Source organism: Palaemon carinicauda, chromosome 11 (assembly GCF_036898095.1).
Source record: "Palaemon carinicauda isolate YSFRI2023 chromosome 11, ASM3689809v2, whole genome shotgun sequence".
NCBI lineage: Eukaryota > Metazoa > Arthropoda > Malacostraca > Decapoda > Palaemonidae > Palaemon > Palaemon carinicauda.
The window spans coordinates 10,509,734-10,530,556 of record NC_090735.1 but is presented as its reverse complement, the minus strand read 5'-3'; the positions used below and the strand labels follow the sequence as shown (position 1 = coordinate 10,530,556).

Below are 20,823 nucleotides of genomic sequence, written 5' to 3'. Positions count from 1 at the left end.
ATTATAAGGGTGTTTGAGTATAAAGGCAAATGACAATTTTGATCAAACTTGAAGCCCTCACTTAAAATCTCCATAATGCAGGTAAGAATGCCTTGTGGTTGTTTGGCTGATAAATTGCATACACAGTATTAATATAAGCCACTTGATGTTCATATCGCTTCACCCTGGTTGCGTTATTTGGAATAGGCTTTTCCTTGTTCAAGTCGGCTGCATTGTTCACAAAGAATTCAATTTGATCTCTTGCTATTACCATTGTAATTGTATCTCGGGGATAAGGGCAGACCACCTACCTCACGAATACTTCTTCCCACCTAAGGAAGACTCACTCAGAAGTTTGTATCCGCATAGGACCAAACTGCAAATTTTATATTTGTTCTGGTTATACAAACCTGAGTCATTTGCCAAAGGCTCTTAACCAGAATTGTTGTGAGGAAAACCTTGATACAAGCGTAGGTCGTCATGCGCAGCAGTTTCCCAGCAAGACGTAATCTACTGAATTTCTATTTGATTTTCTGGCCATAGAAAACGAAATCAGAAGTAAACCCATCAAATGACTCTAGGTTTGTATAGCTACGAAAAATACAAATTATATAAAATATTGTTTGTTCCGTAACTGAAATACAAACCACGCTATTTAATATGGGTAATTACTTTTGGCGTAGCTGAAATGACGAGCCATTAGAATTTCAACGAGGGTTTACTACCCTACCGCTAGTTAGTGGGGGGTAGGGAGGGTAGCTTGCTAACACCCCCCCCCCACACACACACACATACACACACACCTGTGCTGAGCTCACTTTGCTATCGGCTCGGGTGCTAGACGGACGTGTCCGCTGTCACCTTCGCCTTACTGACAGTCATTTTGACTGATCTTTTGTTTGTTTTTCTTTTCTACAGTGTTTGTGAAGTTGGCCTCTGTGATGCGGAAGTGTCCCGGTTTACCTGACCGCCCTTGTGGGACTTATATGTCGGCGGTCGAGATGGACCCTCACACCTTATGTCCTTTTTGTAGGGGCCAACGGTGTGATAGAGATAACGTACGTGGTGAGTGTGGGGAGTGGTCTACCTCCCAGGTTTTCCCGGCGCCGGAAGAAGTCCAAATGGGATATTTCTCCTTCGAAGAGTTCTTTGAAGGGGGAAAAACCCAAGGCTTCTTCTTCCGTGCCTCAAACCTCCTCCGAAGCTCCCACTCGATCGGTTTCTTCCGAGAAACTGTCGAGTGGTAGCGTAGGCCGCAGTTCTGTTGACCGATCTCGGGGTTTGGGAGAGGGAGTTGCCTCCCATAGCGAGGCAGCTCCTCCTCCTCCCCCGGGGGAGGATATTAATTCTGATGTCAATGTTAATGTGTCTAACCATGATTTGTTGCAGCTTTGGGCTTCCTTGGGGCTTCAGGGTTCGCCCTCCAAGGAAGCCCTGTTTGACATGATCAAGTTAGAAGCAGCTGTCAAACAGTCGCCAACTTTAGCGGAGGTCGATCCTCTGTCTATCGTCGACGTTGTTGTGGCAGAGGCTTCTGACGAGTTAGGTCAAACCTCTGCTCCTGATGTAGCTGAAGGCTTAGTTCCCCCCTCCGAACATCCTTCGAGGGAGGAGCTAAGTCCAACGGTCTATCCTGCAGGTGATTCTCTCCCTCGGGGGAGTTCACTGACAGAGACTCCTCTTTGGAGGACTGCTGGTCAGCTTGCTGATCCTACGGCCCCCAGAGGGCGTATAAGGCACAAAGCACGCCTTCCTCTTCGCCGTAGAGGCCTTCCCTTGCCCCACAAGGGGGTAAGGAGGCGCCTCTTCGGGTCGTCATCCCCGCAGTCCGCTTAAGAGGAACCTCGTCGTCGATCACCGACCCTGCCAGTTACATCCCTGGACCTGATCGTTCGCGATCTTCTTCGGTGGAAGGTCGTCCTTGCAAAGGACACACCGACCTTCCTCCAGCTAGACCTGCTGACCCGCCGTCGCCGTTCCTGGCTGCTGATGCGCTGTGGGCGCCCACGCATCCCGTTTTCAGGCGAGCATCGGTCCCTTCGGGGCACAAGGGACTTTCTCTCCTAGAGACTAGTCCCTTACGCGCCAGGTATCCCCTGTGGGCCACCGATCTCCTACGCGCAAGCGCGCTCCAGTTCCAGTTAGAGTGCGCCAGCGCTCTCCTGTGCGCCAGCGCTCTCCTGTGCGTCAGCGCTCACCTGCGCGCCAGTGATCACCTGTGCACCAACGCTCTCCTGCCCGCCAACGCGCCCTCTTCCTGATGCGCGCCCTCTTCCTGATGCGCGCCCATGATCACCTGCGCGCCAGCATTCTCCGATGCGCCAGCTCTCGCCTGTGCGCCAACCTTCTCCTGCGCGCCCATGATCTTCGGATCTGGGCGTAAAGGGGAAGATAATCTCTTCCCCTGCTCGTCCGCACTCGCCAGCATTGTCACCTACGCGCCATCGCGCGCAGTCTCCATCGCACGCCCTGCACGCCCGCCTGTTGCAGTTCAAGATGTGCAGCCTCTCCCCTGTGCGCATGTGCCCTACATGTTCGCCCTTACAGGCTCATCATGATCCTGTGCGCCCAAGCGCGCGCAAACAATCGCCGTTATCTTCAGAACGCGCCCCTGTGCGCCATCGTTCACCGACGCGCCCACGCGCGCCCTCACCTGCGCGCCATCGTTCGCCCATGCGCGCCCTCACCTGCGCGCCATTGTTCGCCCACGCGCGCCCTCACCTGCGCGCCATCGTTCGCCCACGCACGCCCTCACCTGCGCACCATCGATCGCACCCTCGTCTGCGCGCCAACGCTTGCCCGCGCACCCACGCGCGAGCAATCGCCCGAGCGCAATTTAGGCGGATTTCCATCGCGACCACCAGCGCGATCGCCAACGCGATCCCACGCGCGAGACTGTGGGACAACGAACGTCTAGGAATCTGCCATCCCCCCCCCGCGCAAGCGCAGAACAGCGTGCTCGCCGGAGGGAGGGATTTCTCCAGATAGGTCCAGGAACTTGCCTTCTTCTTTTCAGGCCGACCCTGCTTTGGTAACTCCTCCTAGGGATCGAACGATCCCCTTACCTCCAGAGGGAGTTTCTGACAGCGCGACTGTCAGTCGACAGCCCTGGTTTGGGTCCCTAGTCAGAGCGGTCGTACAGGCTTTCAAGCCTGTTCTCTCTGAACTGGGACACAAAGCAGTGGCAGTCTCGAGAGGAGGAGTGGACGTGGTAACTTCTCCAAAGGCGAAGTTGACTCCTCGGAAGTCTTTGAGGAAGGCTCCCTCGCCCCCCCCCCCAGACTTTCTCTCCCTCCCCTTCGGACGAGGATTTCCCGTCCTCAGGGGAGTCCCGTGAGGTGAGGCGTTCCCCCATCGCACCAATGAGGGAAACCCCACCTCGCGCAGAGAAGTCCTCTCAGGTAGGGGTGGAGAAGAGCCTCCCACCATCACTTCTGGAGTCCTGTATCCCTCCCAGGAGGGAGTCGAAGGACTCCAAGACAGTTCCGAAGTCGTCCTCGAGGATTAGACCAGAGCCAACCAAGCCCTCGGAGAACGTCCACGAGTCCCCCCGAGAAGAGCCTTCGGGGACAGGAGACTTCGCTGCCAGCCCTTCAGGAGGGGAGCTTCAGGAGTCAGAACACACTTTCTGCCAAGTTCTGACCCTTATGAGGAATCTCAACGGGTTCTCGGATCCAGAGATTCCTCCTCGTGAGGGCAAGGACACGGTCCTGGACCGAGTCTTTGGTACTCAGAAACCCGCTAAGGCCAGTGCGGTTCTGCCTTGGTCCCAAGGGGTTTAGAGTGCCAGAGATAAGGTCGAGGGCCAGCTCTCCGAGCTTGCCTCCTCCAGCCGGTCCAGCGCCGGGAACAACTCCTCCCGCCTCCTCGGGTCCATCAGAGGAGGTACTTCGAGATCATGGAGGAGACTTGTCTACCTCTTCCTTTGCATCATTCTTTGGAAGAGCTTACCAAGGGAGTCCCTCTCGAGAGAGACTCCACCCGGCAGGTGGCTTTCTCGGCTACGGAGATCCTCAGCCAGGAGAAGGTAGCGAAGTGTGCCATGCAGGCAGCTTCGTGGCTGGACATCTGGCTAGGGTCTCTAGGCATCCTGCTACGATCCGAGGACCTATCCAAGGAAAGTACCAGGAAGACCATGGAGACATTTCTACTGTCAGGCACTCGTACCATCGAGTTTCTAGCCCACCAAGTCTCGAACTTGTGGGCTAACACCATCTTGAAGCGTCGAGATGCGGTGTCTGAGAGGTTTCACCAGAAAGTCCCCAACACCGAGATAAGCAAGCTCAGACATTCTTCCATCTTAGGGAGAAATCTGTTTGAGCTTAAGGACGTGGAGCAGGCAGCTGAGAGGTGGAGGAAGTCCATGCAGGACTCTCTCCTGCAGAGGGCTTTAACATCTAAGCCCTATAAGCCTCCTGCAACCCAGCAACCACGTCCTACCAAGACGACGAAACCGGTAACGGCAGCGAAGACAACGGTGTCAAAGCCCTTTCATGTCAAAGATAAGAAAGGCAACCCCCCCCCCCCCCCCGGGGGGGGGGTTCCTAGGGGGAGTGGCCGAGGCCGCAAACGCCAGGATTGGCAGTCCCCTTCCATGTCCACCAGTAGGGGGATGCCTGCAAAGTTGCGCAAGCAGGTGGCAGCAACTCGGGGCCGATTCCTGGACGATTTCTGTAATCAGTCAAGGATATCGCGTCCCGTTCATAACATCTCTACCTCCCCTGACAGCGGATCCAGTGTCGTTGAGCTCCCTTGCTATGGGATCGGCAAGGGGGCAAGCCCTTCGGGCAGAAGTCGAGACCATGTTGAAGAAGGGGCTCTCCAAGAGGTTGTCGACGGGTCCCCAGGCTTCTTCAGTCGTCTCTTTCTTGTAAAGAAGGCGTCTGGAGGCTGGAGACCAGTCATCAACCTCTCAGCTCTGAACAGGTTTGTCAAGCAGACCCCGTTCAGCATGGAGACGGCAGACACGGTCAGACTTGCAGTGAGACCTCAAGACTTCATGTGTACACTGGACCTGAAGGACTCGTACTTCCAGATCCCAATCCATCCGTCTTCAAGGAAGTACTTAAGATTCTGCCTAGACAACAAGATCTACCAGTTCAAGGTGCTGTGTTTCGGTCTCTCCACAGCACCTCAGGTTTTCACCAAAGTGTTCATCCTGATATCATCGTGGGCACACAGGATCGGCATCCGTCTCCTCCGTTATCTGGACGACTGGCTGATCCTAGCAGACTCGGAGTCAACCCTTCTTCGACACCGAGACGAACTTCTGAGACTTTGCCAGGATCTGGGGATCCTGGTAAATCTCAAGAAGTCTTCTCTGCTACCTACTCAAAGACTGGTATATCTAGGCATGATAATATAGACACCAATCTCCACAAAGCCTTCCCATCAGACGACAGGATAGCAAGGCTGAGGAGGGTCGCGAGTCCTTTCCTCAGACGAGAGGAATTCCCAGCCCAATCGTGGTTACCACTCCTCGGTCACCTCTCATCCCTGGCCCGTCTAGTTCCCAACGGTCGCCTCAGAATGAGATCTCTTCAATGGCGACAAGTCCCGGTAGAATCTAGGACACGATTCCCCGGACGTCATGATCCCGATGGGTCCTGCGGAACGGACGGACCTTCAGTGGAGGGTGACAGACGAGAACCTACGAAAGGGGGGTTTCTCACTTAAAAGCATTAAAAGCTAAATGTGTTGAAGCTCTGAATATCTTAAAAGTATTGTCCCATACATCATGGGGGACAGACCGCAATACTATTTTAAAATTATACAAGGCCTTGATTTTTTCCAAAATTAGTTATGGTTGTGAAATATATTCTTCAGCCACCCCAAGCCGGTTAAAAATATTAGACTCGATACATCATGCAGGTATTAGATAGTCTACTGGAGCTTTTAAAACCTCGCCTATCCCAAGTCTCCTTGTTGATGCTGGAGAGTTACCTCTAGACCTTTACCGAATGTCTTCCATTATTCGGTATTGGTTTAGATTGCAAAGACTCCCTAACTCTCTAGCCTTTCAGACTGCAAGCCTTGTAAGACACGCATCATACTTTGAGTTGCACCCAAAATCTCCTCAACCTTATGGCTTTCGGGTGAAACGATTATTAAATAGTCTGGATATAATTAGAAATAAGGTACTTCCATTCAAGGTAACATCAACGCCTCCATGGAAGTTACCAGAGATATCTTTTTGTAAATATTTTATTGGAGATAAGAAGAATATGTCAGACCTAGAAGCCAGGTCTCTTTTTAATGAACATGTTAAAGAACATAGAGGATCAACTTTTATCTATACTGATGGCTCCAAATCTGATGCTGGCGTTGGATTTGGAGTATATAGTAATGGTATTAATTGTAGAGGTGCACTTCCTCTGACCGCTTCCATATTTACTGCCGAACTGTATGGCATATTAACCGCTATTGAGAAAATAGCGTTGGAGAAGGAGGGTAATTTTACAATTTTTAGTGATGCAAGGAGTGTCCTTCAAGCTATAGAAGTTTTTAATTCTAATAACCCTCTAGTTTTAAAGATTTTAGAATGGCTTTTTATTATTGGACGGAGAGGTATAACAGTTCAATTTTGTTGGGTTCCAGCACATGTAGGTGTGTCTGGGAATGAGAAGGCAGATTCACTGGCTAAGAAGGCTGCATCCGAGTTGCTGCCAAGAAGGTATCCCATTCCCTGTAATGATTTCTTACCTGACATCAAGAAATTGGTTTGCAAAAAATGGCAACAGCAATGGGATAGCCTAGATGGCAATAAAATGCAAGAGGTAACAAATGACATATCTCCTTGGAGGTATAATATGATGCCCCGAAAATGGGAGACGTCTCTTTGTCGTCTCCGTATTGGTCACACTCGGTTGACACACGAGTTTCTGCTGAAGGGCCAACACCAACCGTATTGTGACGACTGTTTAGTACCTCTAATAGTCCGTGGGCTGAGGGGGCTCACCTTGCACCCCCCCTTAAAATTGACAAAAGTGCATTTAGGTTGTAGCTTTTGATCCATATTTTCAATTTGTTTAATGTTCCCATTGAAAAAATAGGGACGCACTACCACCACTAGGCCACTTTCTTCGATGACATCATCGAATTTTGCTGCTGCCAATTTTGGGGTAGGGGAAACCAAATTAGACATAACTCTGGACTGAATGGTCAGAGAAAGATAAATGACATATCAAAATGTTTGCTTTGGGCCTCTCTAACAGATAAAATAGACAATTTGCAATTATGTTTAATAATTAGGTCACCAGAGGTCAAAAGGTCACCAAATTTGGGGTCAAGTGAAAATTTTAGGCACCTCCATAAATGTAACCCCAGGACCAGCCAGACCAATATCTGATGACATTTTCTGCCTTATTTCATCTCTAGAGACCTCAAGAAATAGAATGATACCCATTAAGTGTACTTATTGGCCAATTCATGGAAATGAGATGTTATGTAAAAAGGTCAATTTTTAAATTTGTCGTGGGTGGGGGGGCCCACGTTCTGCACCACAGGACCTCAGGCCAGTGGTCAGAATCAGAAAAGTGCCTCCATATATATCTGCTAGAAATGAAGGCCGTATTCCTGGCTCTTCAACAGTTCCAGCAATACCTGGCGGGTCACTCTGTGGTGATGATGAGCGACAATACCACAGTAGTGGCTTACATCAACAAGCAGGGAGGTACCTTTTCAGACCAGCTATCCCATCTCGCAGTAGAGATACTGAGATGGACCGAAGTCCACTTGATTCCTCTATCGGCTCGCTTCATTCCAGGCAAGAGGAATGTGCTCGCCGACAGTCTGAGCAGAGCGTCTCAGATAGCGAGTACCGAGTGGTCTTTGGATCATCTAGTAGCCAACAAAGTCCTGACTTTGTGGGGTTCCCCGATTGTGGATCTGTTCGCTACAGCGTTGAACTTCAAGCTTCCGCTGTACTGCTCCCCAGTCCCGGATCCCAAGGCACTCTGGCAAGATGCCTTTAAACAACGGTGGGACAACATTGACGTTTACGCCTTTCCCCCGTTTTGTCTGATGTGGAGGGTACTCAAGACCAGAATATCGGTCAATCTCTCAATGACCCTAATAGCTCCGCTATGGCATCATGCGGAATAGTTTCCGGACCTTCTGGAGCTCCTAACGGAACTTCCGAGAGAACTCCCTCCACGACACGAGCTACTCAAACAACCACACGCCAACATCTTTCACAAAGCCATAGCTTCGCTTCGACTTCACGCCTAGAGACTATCCAGCATCTCCTCGCAGAGAGAGGTTTTTCGCAACAAGTTGCGAACAGGATGTCTGGACACCTGCGAAGGTTATCCGCAGGGGTCTACCAGGCAAAGTGGAGAGTTTTCTGTGGTTGGTGTCGTGGAAGGGGTATCTCTCCACTCGATGCTACTATTCCAGCAATAGCGGAGTTCCTCGTGTATTTGCGAGAAGAAATGCGCCTTTCAGTTTCGGTAGTGAAAGGCTATCGCTCAGCCTTCAGGCTCAAAGTAGTGGACATTTCTTCTTCGCTGGAACATTCCCTACTCATACGAAGTTATGAACTTACCTGCCCTCAGTCGGAAGTGAGACCTCCTCCATGGAACGTGGTTCGAGTTCTCAGGTCTCTTAAGAGACCTCCCTACGAACCATTACGCCAGGCTTCAGATCGCCACCTGACTTGGAAGACGGTGTTCCTACTAGCTTTGGCCTCGGCCAAGCGAGTCAGTGAACTTCATGGTCTCTTGTATGATATCGCCCATTCAAGGGGATGGGGGGAGGTAACGTTCAGATTCGTCCCTTAGGTTGTTGCTAAGACTCAGAATCCGGGAGTACCGGACCCACGGTTCGACTCTTTCCAGGTTTCGAGTCTTCGTTCTGTAACAGATGACCCAGAACATCTCCTACTGTGCCCAGTAAGGAGTCTGAGGCTGTATCTTAAAAGAACAGCAGCAGTTCGTCCCCAAGTGCAGGCGTTGTTTGTGAGCACTGGGAAGACGAAGAGGAGGGTTACCAAGATCACCATCTCGGCATGGATTCGGAAGGTAATACACTTTTCCCTGAATCCTGACCCTCCTTTGTCACGTCGCCCTAGAGCACATGATGACAGGGGCGTAGCTACGTCCCTGGCCTTCAAAAAGAACTTCTCGGTGACGCAGGTCCTATAAGCAGGGGTGTGGAAGCGTCAAGACGACCTTCACAGCCCACTACCTGCAAGACGTGACCCACAGGAGACTCGATACGTTCTCTATCGGTCCTGTGGTGGCTGCACAACAGCTGGTTTAAACCTCAGGCTCCTTGATGGACAAGTAGCAGAGGGTTGAGGGCATTGTTACCCGGTCTTAGTCTGCATGAATGAAAAGGTTTGTCTGGCCCTTATTCTTTTCTTCATCCTCCCCTCTCTTGGGGAAAGCAGCATCCTGGGTTCTCTGCACAGCTGACCTCAAACCATTGCAGGTAAACCATGTTTCCTTGTGTTCCTAGTATTAAGTTAATACTGTCACGTCCCCATACCCTGACGAGGTGGTATTGGGAGAATCCTAGCCTAAAGTTTCCATCTAAAGAACTTCAGGTCAACTTCCTAGGACGAGTCACTCTTCAACCTTCACACACAGCTTACGTAGGCCGCAGCCCTTGCATAGCAAGGTGCTAGCGAGGTGCAAGGACTCCTCATTGTTGAGTGCTGACACACTCAGATATTGAGTCCCCGGGCAAAAGCCAAAAGCCAGTACTGGCCGGGACTTGCCACCCTTCCTAAGGGTTGAGTCACCTATATTAAATAGCGTGGTTTGTATTTCAGTTACGGAACAAATGACAAATTCGTAGATAATTTGTATTTTTCCTAACTATACAAACCTTAGCTATTTAATCAAACTTGCCCGCCAGCCCTATCCCCCGTGAAGTCCTACCTCTAAGCAAAGTGAGCTCAGCACAGGTGTGTGTGAGGAGGGGGGTAGCAAGCTGCCCTCCCTACTCCCCGCTAACTAGCGGTGGGGTAGTAAACCCTCATTAAAATTCTAATGGCTCGTCATTTCAACTACGCCGAAAGTAATTACCCATATTAAATAGCCAGGGTTTGTATAGTTAGGAAAAATACAAATTACCTACGAATTTGTCATATTTCCTTGTTTATGATCCGAGTAAAAGCTTTTTTGCTTGTTACTTTTATTTAATCATTATAATTATCAAGGTGGAGGAAAGAACAATGACATTTCCATATAAACATTTATTTCTTCATATATTATATCATAGGGTGACTTTCTATTCTAGGAACTTCCCCAGTGCATTGAAAAGTTCTGGTTTGACTTAAATTTAGTCATTTAACTATAATTTTCAGACTTACAGAAAATGATACTGTGTTACCTGTCAAGTGTACTACAGTATACTTCAGGGCTAATGAAAATTTTAAGGGCAGAAGTGTCAAGTTTCCAATATTAAGAGAGGAAGCCCCAAAATAATATCATTATGTACAGATATATCCTGTATATATGTTAAGTAACCAGCAGAACAATACTACGGTACTGTTTGTTTATCTTATAAAAATGATAAACTTGAAAATGTGCTCTTTCACCTTGCTGAAATGTGAAAACTTTACGATGAATCTCAGCAGGGATCCAATTTGTTACTTCACAGAAAACTCTTTCTTTGTAGACATCTTTATATGCTATTAAATGTTAATATCGAAAGCTACACAGTAGCAATTAGTACAGTAATGTGAAGGAACAAATGGATATTTTATGTAATCTTGTTACTTCTCTACAAATGCCAAATGCATTATTAACAAAATGTAATTTACTGACTCTTCTGATATATAATTACAATAGCAATTTGGAAAGCAAGAGTAACACAATTTTTTTTGTTTAACATATAAAATATAATACTAATATACACAGATATCCTTATACAGCAGAAGTAGGGTAGGTAGTATAAATGGATCCCACAATTCCCAACATTAAACAGATGTATATTTTTGTTTTTGTTTACTTTGAAACAAAAATTAATTAAATTTCCAACAATATCTTGACCATGTTTTACCATACAGAGGTAAAAGGTTGTGTTTCTTTACTTTTTGAAGCAAGTTCATTTCTTGAGTAAAATCCAATTTATGAGTCCTGAAGTGGTAATTTGTTTCGATTGCAAAGTTCTGTACATTGCATCTAAACCAACCATGTCTATAGTCAGTTAAAAAAATAAAGGATACACTTCAAAAGCACAAAAACTTCAATTCCCTGACAAAAGGCAGACACTCAGTAAAACTCCCAGCTCAATATGAACAAATGAATACATCCCTATGTGATTTGCGAATGTGAAAATAAATCATTTAAAATTCTACATCAATAAATGGTGAAAACAATTTCTGTTACCTTATATCTTCATTGTTTTCTTACAGCACAGTCTATAATGATGATGATGATGAAATAAATAACTTGAGAGGCAATTCTGGTGAGGCTAAATACACCATAAATTACACAGTACTGTATAGTACATTAATCAAGCATACTGTAATCGGTTACAAAGAGACAAGTACATGGTGTTCTTTAACACCTGTAAATCTCCCCGTCTTATTATTGATTTATTACGCCTGTTTATCACAATGCCATTTTATATGCTATGCACGTCTAAGGCTACGTTGGTGACAGTGCTGTACAGAGACTATAGACAGTATTTCCTCTGAAGATATATCACTACAAAGAAATCTGATAAAGCCACTCTATAAAGGCAACAGGGTTTTTGGAGATGATAACATTGTTGTCATTATCATATGTTTTACTAAACTGCATTCCTATATGGCACTGGTAGCAATAAGTTTTAATTAAAAAATAAGTGTTGCATTGACTAGGCAACTTTTATTACTCTATAGCCATCAAAAATATTTTCTGCAGAATGTTAATCTGTAGAACAGTGAGATACAGTGTTGCATGATTAAAGACTTTTGAAGGAAAAAATCCATGTCAGTGTTTCTCATCTGTTTTTCCAACCACATGTGGTATTTTCTTATTGCTATACACAATGTCTTTAGTAAATTACCTTCTAGTTGAGAAATCGGCAGATGACTCCCAGGTAATTTCTGTTATTTACACGGGTATTAGACTTAAATATTTCATGAGCCTCTTGTTTAGCAAACAAATGCAAGCTATGCAAATTTAACACATATGTAAAAATCCGTATAATTTTTAAGAATACAAAACAATAAATATTAAATGATGATGTTAGTCCACATAAAGAAAAAAAATTGTCACTTGCCAAAATGATGTCTTGTGTTTGGTTGTTCAAACCTTCGGATAATAGAATCTTCACTATTAAAGAACTCTATTTAACTTTAAATAAAATATGCTTACTATATCTTTTATGTACAATATGAATTGTATATAATATATTACTGATATATATATTTATATATACATGACACAACGTTCAGCATCATCTAAAACCGGCATCTATGAAACATAATATTTCAGCATTTACCAAAAATTAATAAGTTAAAAGAACTCAATAAGAACAACAAAATTTGATGACCATGACCACTATGCGTGTGTTTCATTACTATAGGTTTACTAATAACAAAACACCAGTCTTTCATATGAGAATGAAATAGAAATGATAACTATTCACACACAGGTAAGATAACAGACTGGCATGTTAAACAAATAATGACAACAGGAATGAATAACCACTAACCACTACATTACTGTACATGTATCTTTAATGCACCTAAAACTCTTGATGCTACCATTACTTCCTTCCTAGCGAATTATTGTTCTTTGTAATGTATCTGCCTATTTAATAGTCTGGAACGTTAAACACATCTGAACAGTCGACATCTCGTAACAGTTTTTGACACTGAAACTTAGCGATTCTTTTACAATAATTTGTGCACTTTGGTTTCCCTCTTCTGAGGTAGTACAACCTTTGCAAATTGTCAGTTGCATCACCCACTTACTGTCATTTAACATGCATGTATCAAGAAACACTTTACAAAAGAGGTGTAGCAACACGAATGTTCAGTTTCATCCTCTCAATCTTACATTTGAGCAGAGAACTTGCATCTTTCCTGAATTCTAAAAACATATTTACACAGTATGAACAATACAAAACATTCTTTCACTCAAAAATTATAATTTGGATGATGCAGATGACATTTCATAGAAAAGCACATATGCTTCAGGACTGCACACTCTCCCCGTGGAAATACTGGATACTCTGCAATTGAGAAAAAGTTGCAAATTAATTCCTAACATAACACAATGTTCAGACCTTTATTGCCATTAAAAAGAAATGGTGAAAAGGTCAATACAACCTTGGTGACCGTTTTAAGGTAGAAAAGTGCAATGATTTTAAGTAATTTAATACAAATTTTAAGTATAATTGGTTCCTATACACAAATCCTCATCCTTTAATAGGAATATTTTTTCAACTCTACTCAAACTCTGCCGTTAACATTTATAACTGTCGCTAGTTACTATTGGGCGGTGGGAAAACACTTTCATTCACCTTCTAATAAGGCAATAAACTTAATATTTCTGTTGTGTTCACCAGTGAATTTCATGAGCCAAGAGAACATACATCACCGGTAAAATTTCTTCCCCAAAGATACATATCGGTATGTGATACAGGTGCTTACATATCGGCTACCAGTGCTCTCTCTCACAAGAACAAGTGTATGCACTAGTGGTAAGATTACAGGCCTCTCCCTTCTCTCCATGATCCCTTTTCTTGCTGCATATCTTTGATAATCTGTGAATATGAGAGGACAGTGTGTACCAAGAGAAACTGTATGTACCAAGATTGTACCCAGTGCTAAGTAATGATACAAGTGCTCACACTCCTGTTTTTAACCCTTGGCCTTGTACAAGATTAAGCTCTTGTTTTCTTGATTGGGAGAAAAGGTTCCTCACCAACCTGAGTAAGTTGGAGGCCTAGTATGTTGCATCAACAAATGATTACTTCACAAGAATATGTTTGGGCTCGAGATTCAAGTGTTCATCACACTTAACATTATGCAATTGAACACTTCACATATGTTCTTCAGTGACACAGGTAACATGATGAAAAAGGACCATAGGACCGTTCTCATTGAGTATACAGGCTACGCAATCCTACCATCGTGTTTTGTCTTTAGGGGAACGTTCTGATTGGGTTCGCTCCCTGCAAGAGAGGTTGCTGTGCTCTCTTTTTCCAGAATCTGTTTCCCATGGATCAGACATGTGTCGCAATCTGGAACCTTACGATTGGTTACTGCAATTTGGAACCTTTCAAAAATTTATTACCATTGGGAACCTCACAATCCTTTACTGCAATTAGGAATTTTACGAAGGTTTGCCTTGATTGGGAACCCTTCAAAGGTTTACTGTTGGGAACCCTATGATCATTTATTGCAATTTAGAATCTTATGATCGTTTTCTACAATTGGGAACCTTATGATTGTTTACCTCGAATGCAAACCTTACAATCGGTTACGGAAATCTTCAACATTGTGATAAGGAATCATGTTATCAGTTACTGAGATTGGAAATCATGCAATCTGTTACAACAATCAGAATTTACCTTCTTAACCTTTGAATCACCATGGAACTAGTTCACCTGTTCCTACAGAGAAAAAGAAGGAATCACTGGAACTTAAGATAACTAAACTGGCATAGAGGCCAGAGAATCGGGCCAATCACAGCATGGTTTCATGAAGAACAGCAGCGCTGTACCAAAACCCCACTACAATGAAGGATTTTTTGTACAGGGTACAGGAGCTAAGAGCTCATATTTCTGCTACCAGTAAAGACCGAGCACAAGCAATGCTGATTGGGATGTTGGTAGCCACCCTTATCCCTCTCCTGCCTCAGGATGTTCCCAAGTCACTTTGGTGACACTATTGTGCAAGATCTTTCAACTTGCTGATACTACTCCTCAACCTAGATCTTCCCACACTAGATATTCCGATCCATGACATAATTTTCCCAGCTGCTCAGATTGTCCATCTCGGTCACTCTTGAAGTGATGGAACAGGTGATATCTCAAATCTGGTAGAAGCATTGAGATGTCACATTCTGGACACGCTTGTCAGCAAGGACTTCAGAAAGAAGGTTTTTAGGGCTGTAGTTATGTATGGCCCATTTGACTTCCTCTGAGTAATGGAATTCTTTACACTACAAAGTTTGACAGGATCCTAGTTCCTGGGCTTTTCACAGACAATTGCCCCAGAAGAGACCCTGATGGAAAGTCAAACACAAGGACTTGATGTCCCAACACCTGAGTCCGCAGGTATGGAATCTACTTCTATGGCCAGCCTTCAAGCTACATTAAGGTTTGATTGCTAGGTTATTGCAGTCACCAACTGCACTTCAACTCAAGGGTTTGTCAAAGCTTAAGTACACATACAAAGAATTACATGGATTTGATCTGATCAGATGGCAAGAAATACTCAGATGCCCCATGGTCCATTCAAAACCAAGAGACCTGAAGGCCATGTACCCTCGGATCTATTCTCTCTGTTTAACAGGCATTTTATTTGTCTTTGGAGAAATGTAGATACCAATTCAAAGCCTAGTGCTTCGAACTGGTTATTATCCCCGAGTGTTCTAGCAAGTGTTCACGCTAGACACTCTCGAGGTCTTTCAATGAGCACTTCACTATGAGTCATGTTCCCTGCCTTTTGTCTTGACCTGTGGATTAAGATATATCGGAGAAAGTTTTCTAGGACTCCCATGAGAGCTACGTGGGACTCCCTGGCAAACAATCATAGCAACAGTGTAAACATAACTGTTTCTACACTGCCTTCTGGATTGACAAAGTCAAAGCCTTCAGAGGCTTCCTCTGTCAACGAGAAGAGTAGTTTTGCATGGCTGCTTACCAACAATCATTCCTATAGTTCCTAAAGTTTTACTGGTTAACAACCAGGGCTTCTCTTACCTTTGGGTTTGATAATATCAGGAACACAGGCCAATTTACCTTGTATTTAGTTCCATGACGAACGTTGTCGTATGTACTGTTCTCCAAATATCTACTGTCCACAGATGTAGTGAAGGAGGGATGAGGAGCCCACCCGACTTTCCTCCTGTCTAGAGGATGTGACTGATGGAAGGAATGCTCCCGTCTCTCAACCTACCAGCTATGCTTGATCAGCACTTCTACTTAGCAAGCTTTTCAAAGAACACTTGGTCGTAATGAGGGTCATAAATTCTTTCATTTATGTACAAAAATCACAAACCCTTCTCAAGCAAGTAAACTTTTGAATAGAAAAAAGATGCAGTTGCGCAAGGTTCCTTCCGGCATTAGCATTGTTTGAGCAATCACACTCATTTGACATTGTCCTGGCGTAGGGGTTTAAAGTTGTCCCTACATCATTATGAGGCAGAAACTCTTCGATTTTCACTTGACCTGCTCGCCATGCACTCGGGTAGGAAACTTTCGGTATTTTCTCAGTCACAGACTATAAGCAAAGTTCGAAGACATCTTTTAACATCTTGGGAATCCTAGATGCTTACACCTTTCTGCTCCTCTTTCCCCTGTTTACCTGAGGATTCAAGATTCCATTGAATAAATCACGATTCAGAGGGACCCTGATTGCTTCTAAGCAGCCATACGCCGAATGATACCCAGATTAGCTGTCTGTCTCCCTTCATCAGGGATGCTCCACAATTTTATTTCAAGTGTTCAACTTTGATTCAGACCAGGACTCTTCACTAGAATCAACAAGACTTTATGAGGGGGGGAGAAAGGGGAGGGCGACAATCTTGACCTAGAGAGCTCAAGCGCTCTGAGTTGTCAGGTCTCTTGAACAAATCTGGGTTAGTCCCAGCTTAGCTAGTAGGAAGAGAGCATATCTTTCCTGTGGCACTAGTCATTCTAATAGAAGAGCTCCATTGCCTTGGTTCATGGCCAGGACCTAAAATCCAACTGGCCCGACTTCAAGCCATATTCCCTTCTCCCTACAAAAGTAGGTAGCAGGAACAAAAATTGAGTAACGACTTCAACTTCCATGAAGCCAAAACAAAACAGTTTCAGGATCTCTCATTCCTCTTTTCGTGTTGAATGAAGGATTATAATGGCCCCCTTTATGACCCTTTCTTCAACATGAAAAAAGGAATGAGATCCTGAAACTTTTTTGTTCTAGCTTCATGGAGTAATGAAAGAAGCGCTCCCACAAGGGGATGAGACGACCACTCTGGACGTGACCACACAAAGCCAGACTATCATATTTACCCTAGAAAAACCAGTCAGTGGCACAAGTGCCAAGAAACCTCTCCAACTCACTATCCATGGAAGTATACCCATCAGTTTTTTTTAGAAAAGTTTTCACCGAGACCTTTTTTGTCTAAGGTAACAATTGTGATTTTATCTTGGATGAGGTGGCTGTCCCTCTTACTTCCCTTCCTTTGGGGTCCAACAGTCTTTCCATTATTTGCAGGAATGAATGTTCAGTTTTTGTGGGTGAGCTTCCATACCGAGAAACAAATCAGATATAGAAGTATATTCCCCATTCTCCTTACGAGAGGGAGGATGGATATGATGAAGGACACTCCTAATTAACCATACTGTACGTTGTCTCATCATATCCTTCCGACCTTCTGAGGATATAGGCTCTATCTCGCTCTTCTGCCTAACTAATAAGATCCTGTTCTCAGTTGTTGGAAGGTGGTAGGAATGGAATCAACATTACCACAACTCTACCAGGTCCAAGTGTATTGACATGCCAGGATTTTACTCCCCACCTCAACCCACCGGCAAGCCCTTAGCAAAGGTCAAAGTGGCAACTCGGTGTACTGGCTGAGGGGCGGGTTGAAAAGGTATAGTGGTTAGGACAAAGACCTATGTTAAGCAGAGTAGTGGCACTTTAGTTGCTTACTCCCCAGAAACTAGCCTTTTAGGCCAGTTCCCCAACAGAGATGACTTCTCCCTCCAACAGATGCACAACAGCCCAGGAGGCAGAACCCTAGACCTAACTTTCGTCGGAGAGGACTTTTCTCCAGTCGAGATGGACGAGGTCGTAGAAGTTCACGCTAGGGAGGGCATATCCCCAAGCTTACCACCAGTGGGGAGATGCCTACAAAGCTCTTGGCAAAGGTGGCAGGACTTAAGCGCCAACCCTTGGATGGTATAAGTCCTGCATTCATTCAGGGTATTGAATTCCCTTCATAGACTGTCCGCCTCCTCTGACCATCCAACAATACTATTTAAAAGGGTCAGTAAAAGACCTACTTTTAATAGAGAAAGTCTCGGATGACTCTCCAGGCTTCCTGGTAGAAGCTGATGGGAGATTGGAGCCACGTCATGAATATCTCCCTTTTGAACTTCTATACTACAGATGAGGTTTAAAATAAAGTCCCCAACACCTTCCAACCATAGACCTGAAAGACGTCTATTTTCTGGTCCCCATCCACCCTCAAGGAGGTTCCTAAGGATTCCCTTTCAAGACAAAATTTTTTCAGTTCAGGGTACTGTGCTTCGGCCTATTAACAGCTCCTTAAGTTTTCACCAAGATCTTTGCCCTTGTTTTACCCTGGGCTCATGCCATGGCATCAGGCTCCTGAGGTACCTGGACATCTGGCTTCTAGTAGAATCCTGAGCTCTCCCACTAAAAGACAGACCTACTTCTGTATCTGTGCAAGGAGTTAGGGATCCAACTGAATCTGCAGAAGTCCAGTCTCATCCCCCAGCAGACCTTCAGTTATCTAGGTATGGACATAGACAAGTTCAAGCCAAAGCCTTTCCTTCAGCCAACAGAATCTCGAGGTTCAGAGTATTGGCATCAATCTTTCTGAAATTAAATCCCCTTCCTGCCCTACCTTTGCAGAAGGTACTAGGCCATCTCTCCTCAGAGAAACTCGTTAGTTGCATCTGCACTCTGTGCAGCGGGCACTGAAGAACCAATGGTCAGACTTCAGACCACCCTGCAGCTACAAGTACCCCAGGAGATGGTAAGAGACCTTCTTTTGGTGGCTGGATGAGGAGAAGCTATTAGTGGCGAACCTCCTTCAGACTACTCCACCACAATTCTTACTGTTCACAGATGCATCTCACCAGGGGTGGGGTGCTCACATAGGGAAAGAGAAAATCTCTAGCCTATAGTCAGAAGAGGATAAGACCTATCACACAGACTTCCTGGAAATGAAAGCAGCGCAACTAGCATTACTCTACTTTTCAAAGACAAAGGGTTGATGAGCGACAACTCCACAATGAAGACCTACATCAAATGAGGAGGCACAGCCTCTCTCCTGCTATGCAATCTAGCAGGTAAGATAATCAAGTAGACAGTCCCAGGCGATCTCTCTCTTGGTGAGGTTTACCCCGGGAAGATGACTGTTGGTTCAGAATGGTCTTTGCTTCCTCTAGTGGCGAAGAGACTTGTGATTATCGTGGGGTTCCCCATCTCTGGAGATGTTCGCCACCAACCTGAATCACAAACAGACCAAGCTGCAGTGATGAAAGATGCATATCAACACCCATGGGACTATCTAGACTTGTACACCTTCTCACTGTTCTCTCTGATTCATCAGGTGCTGAACAGAATCAGAACATCCAAAGGAGTCAAAGTAATGCTAGTGGCCCGAAGCTAACCAGCAGCGGAGTGGTATTCACACATGCTGGAACTTAGGGAAATACCATGAGAACTTCCAGAATGGCCAAACCTGCTACGCCAACCTCACATAAGAAAATTCCACTAGTCTGTGCATTGCCTGTCCCTTCATGGCTGGAGAATATCCAGCATCTCCTCCAAATTAAAGGCTTTTTAAGACCAACTGCGAAGCAGCTTTCGGGAGATTTCCGGGAGTCTTCCGTAGCAGTTTCCCAGGCACAGTGAAAATCCTCTGTGATTGGTGTCAAGGGAAATATTGCTCCACTCAAAGCTATTATTCCCCTGATTGCAGAGTTTTTGGTGTTCTTGTGGAACAAGAAGGCCATTTCAGTCGTTGCGGTGAAAGGATACTGCTCGGCCTAGAGCTAAGTATTCAAACTGAAAGGACTGGATCTCCACGACTCTTGTGAACTCTCAGCTCTGATTAGGAGTTTCGAGCAGTCTTGCCCCTCAAGAACTCAAACCCCCTTCCTGAGATATGAATAAGGTCTTATGAGCCTTGAACAAAGACCCGTACAAACCTATGCATAAAGCCTTAGACAGAGACCTTACCTTAAAGACCATCTTCTTCCTTTCCTTAGCTTCTGCCAAGAGGATGGAGAGAAGTATCTTTGTCCTTTGTTTCTGAATTTGTGACCAAAACCCAAAATCCTGTTGATAATGATCTCAGATCCGACTCTTTATCAATCGAGTCTCTCACAGTGGTAACTGATGACCTGGATGACATGTTACTATGTCCTGTAAGAGCAGTGCTTTAATATTTGAAGAGAACGCAATATGTAAGGCCTATAATCTCCAATTTTTTTTTCTGTTTGAGAGAAACTATCTCGAAAACCTATAAATAATCGGAGGAAGCGTCTCCAAGGACCCACTCGAGCACACGAATTATGTGGGCATGCCGCAACATTAGCGTTCTGCAAAAACCACTCTGTAGCACAAGTTCTAAAAGCTGGAGGTTGTTAGAAAGTCTTTGAACACCTTTCCTATAGGCCCTACTGTTGCTGCACAATAAATAATCTAACTATAAGCTCTCATGTCTCCGCATTATAAGGGTACGTAATGAGCACTAATGGAGGATGGTGATCTTGATTGGACTTCAAATTTTCACTAGGAATCCACCCTAATGCAAGTAAGAATGCCTTAGAGTTAAATACTAGTAGATATATTTTAAATTTTGATACCCTGCAACACGATGCTCATATTTCTTCACCCAGGCAAAGTTTTAATTCTCTAGAAATGAATGCAAGGCGCTGCTTTTTTACAAGCTGGCTGCATTGTTCACAAAAAATTCACTTTGATCT

General features: G+C 45.0%; 2 protein-coding genes across 4 annotated transcripts in view; one reads left to right on the top strand and one right to left on the bottom strand.

Annotated features, from left to right (window-relative positions):
• Positions 1 to 20,823, top strand: part of LOC137649970 (mediator of RNA polymerase II transcription subunit 30-like) — a 128,962-nt gene that overhangs the window by 106,843 nt on the left and 1,296 nt on the right. The gene's annotated exons all lie outside the window — the stretch shown is intronic.
• The window catches only part of LOC137649968 (ubiquitin carboxyl-terminal hydrolase 2-like), a 250,047-nt gene continuing 239,381 nt past the window's right edge, over positions 10,158 to 20,823 (bottom strand). For both annotated transcript variants that reach the window (XM_068382954.1, XM_068382955.1), the window contains one exon: positions 10,158 to 13,155. In XM_068382954.1, coding sequence (XP_068239055.1) covers positions 13,068 to 13,155 — 88 coding nt within the window. In that variant the 3' untranslated portion in view covers positions 10,158 to 13,067. The remainder of the gene's footprint in view (positions 13,156 to 20,823) is intronic.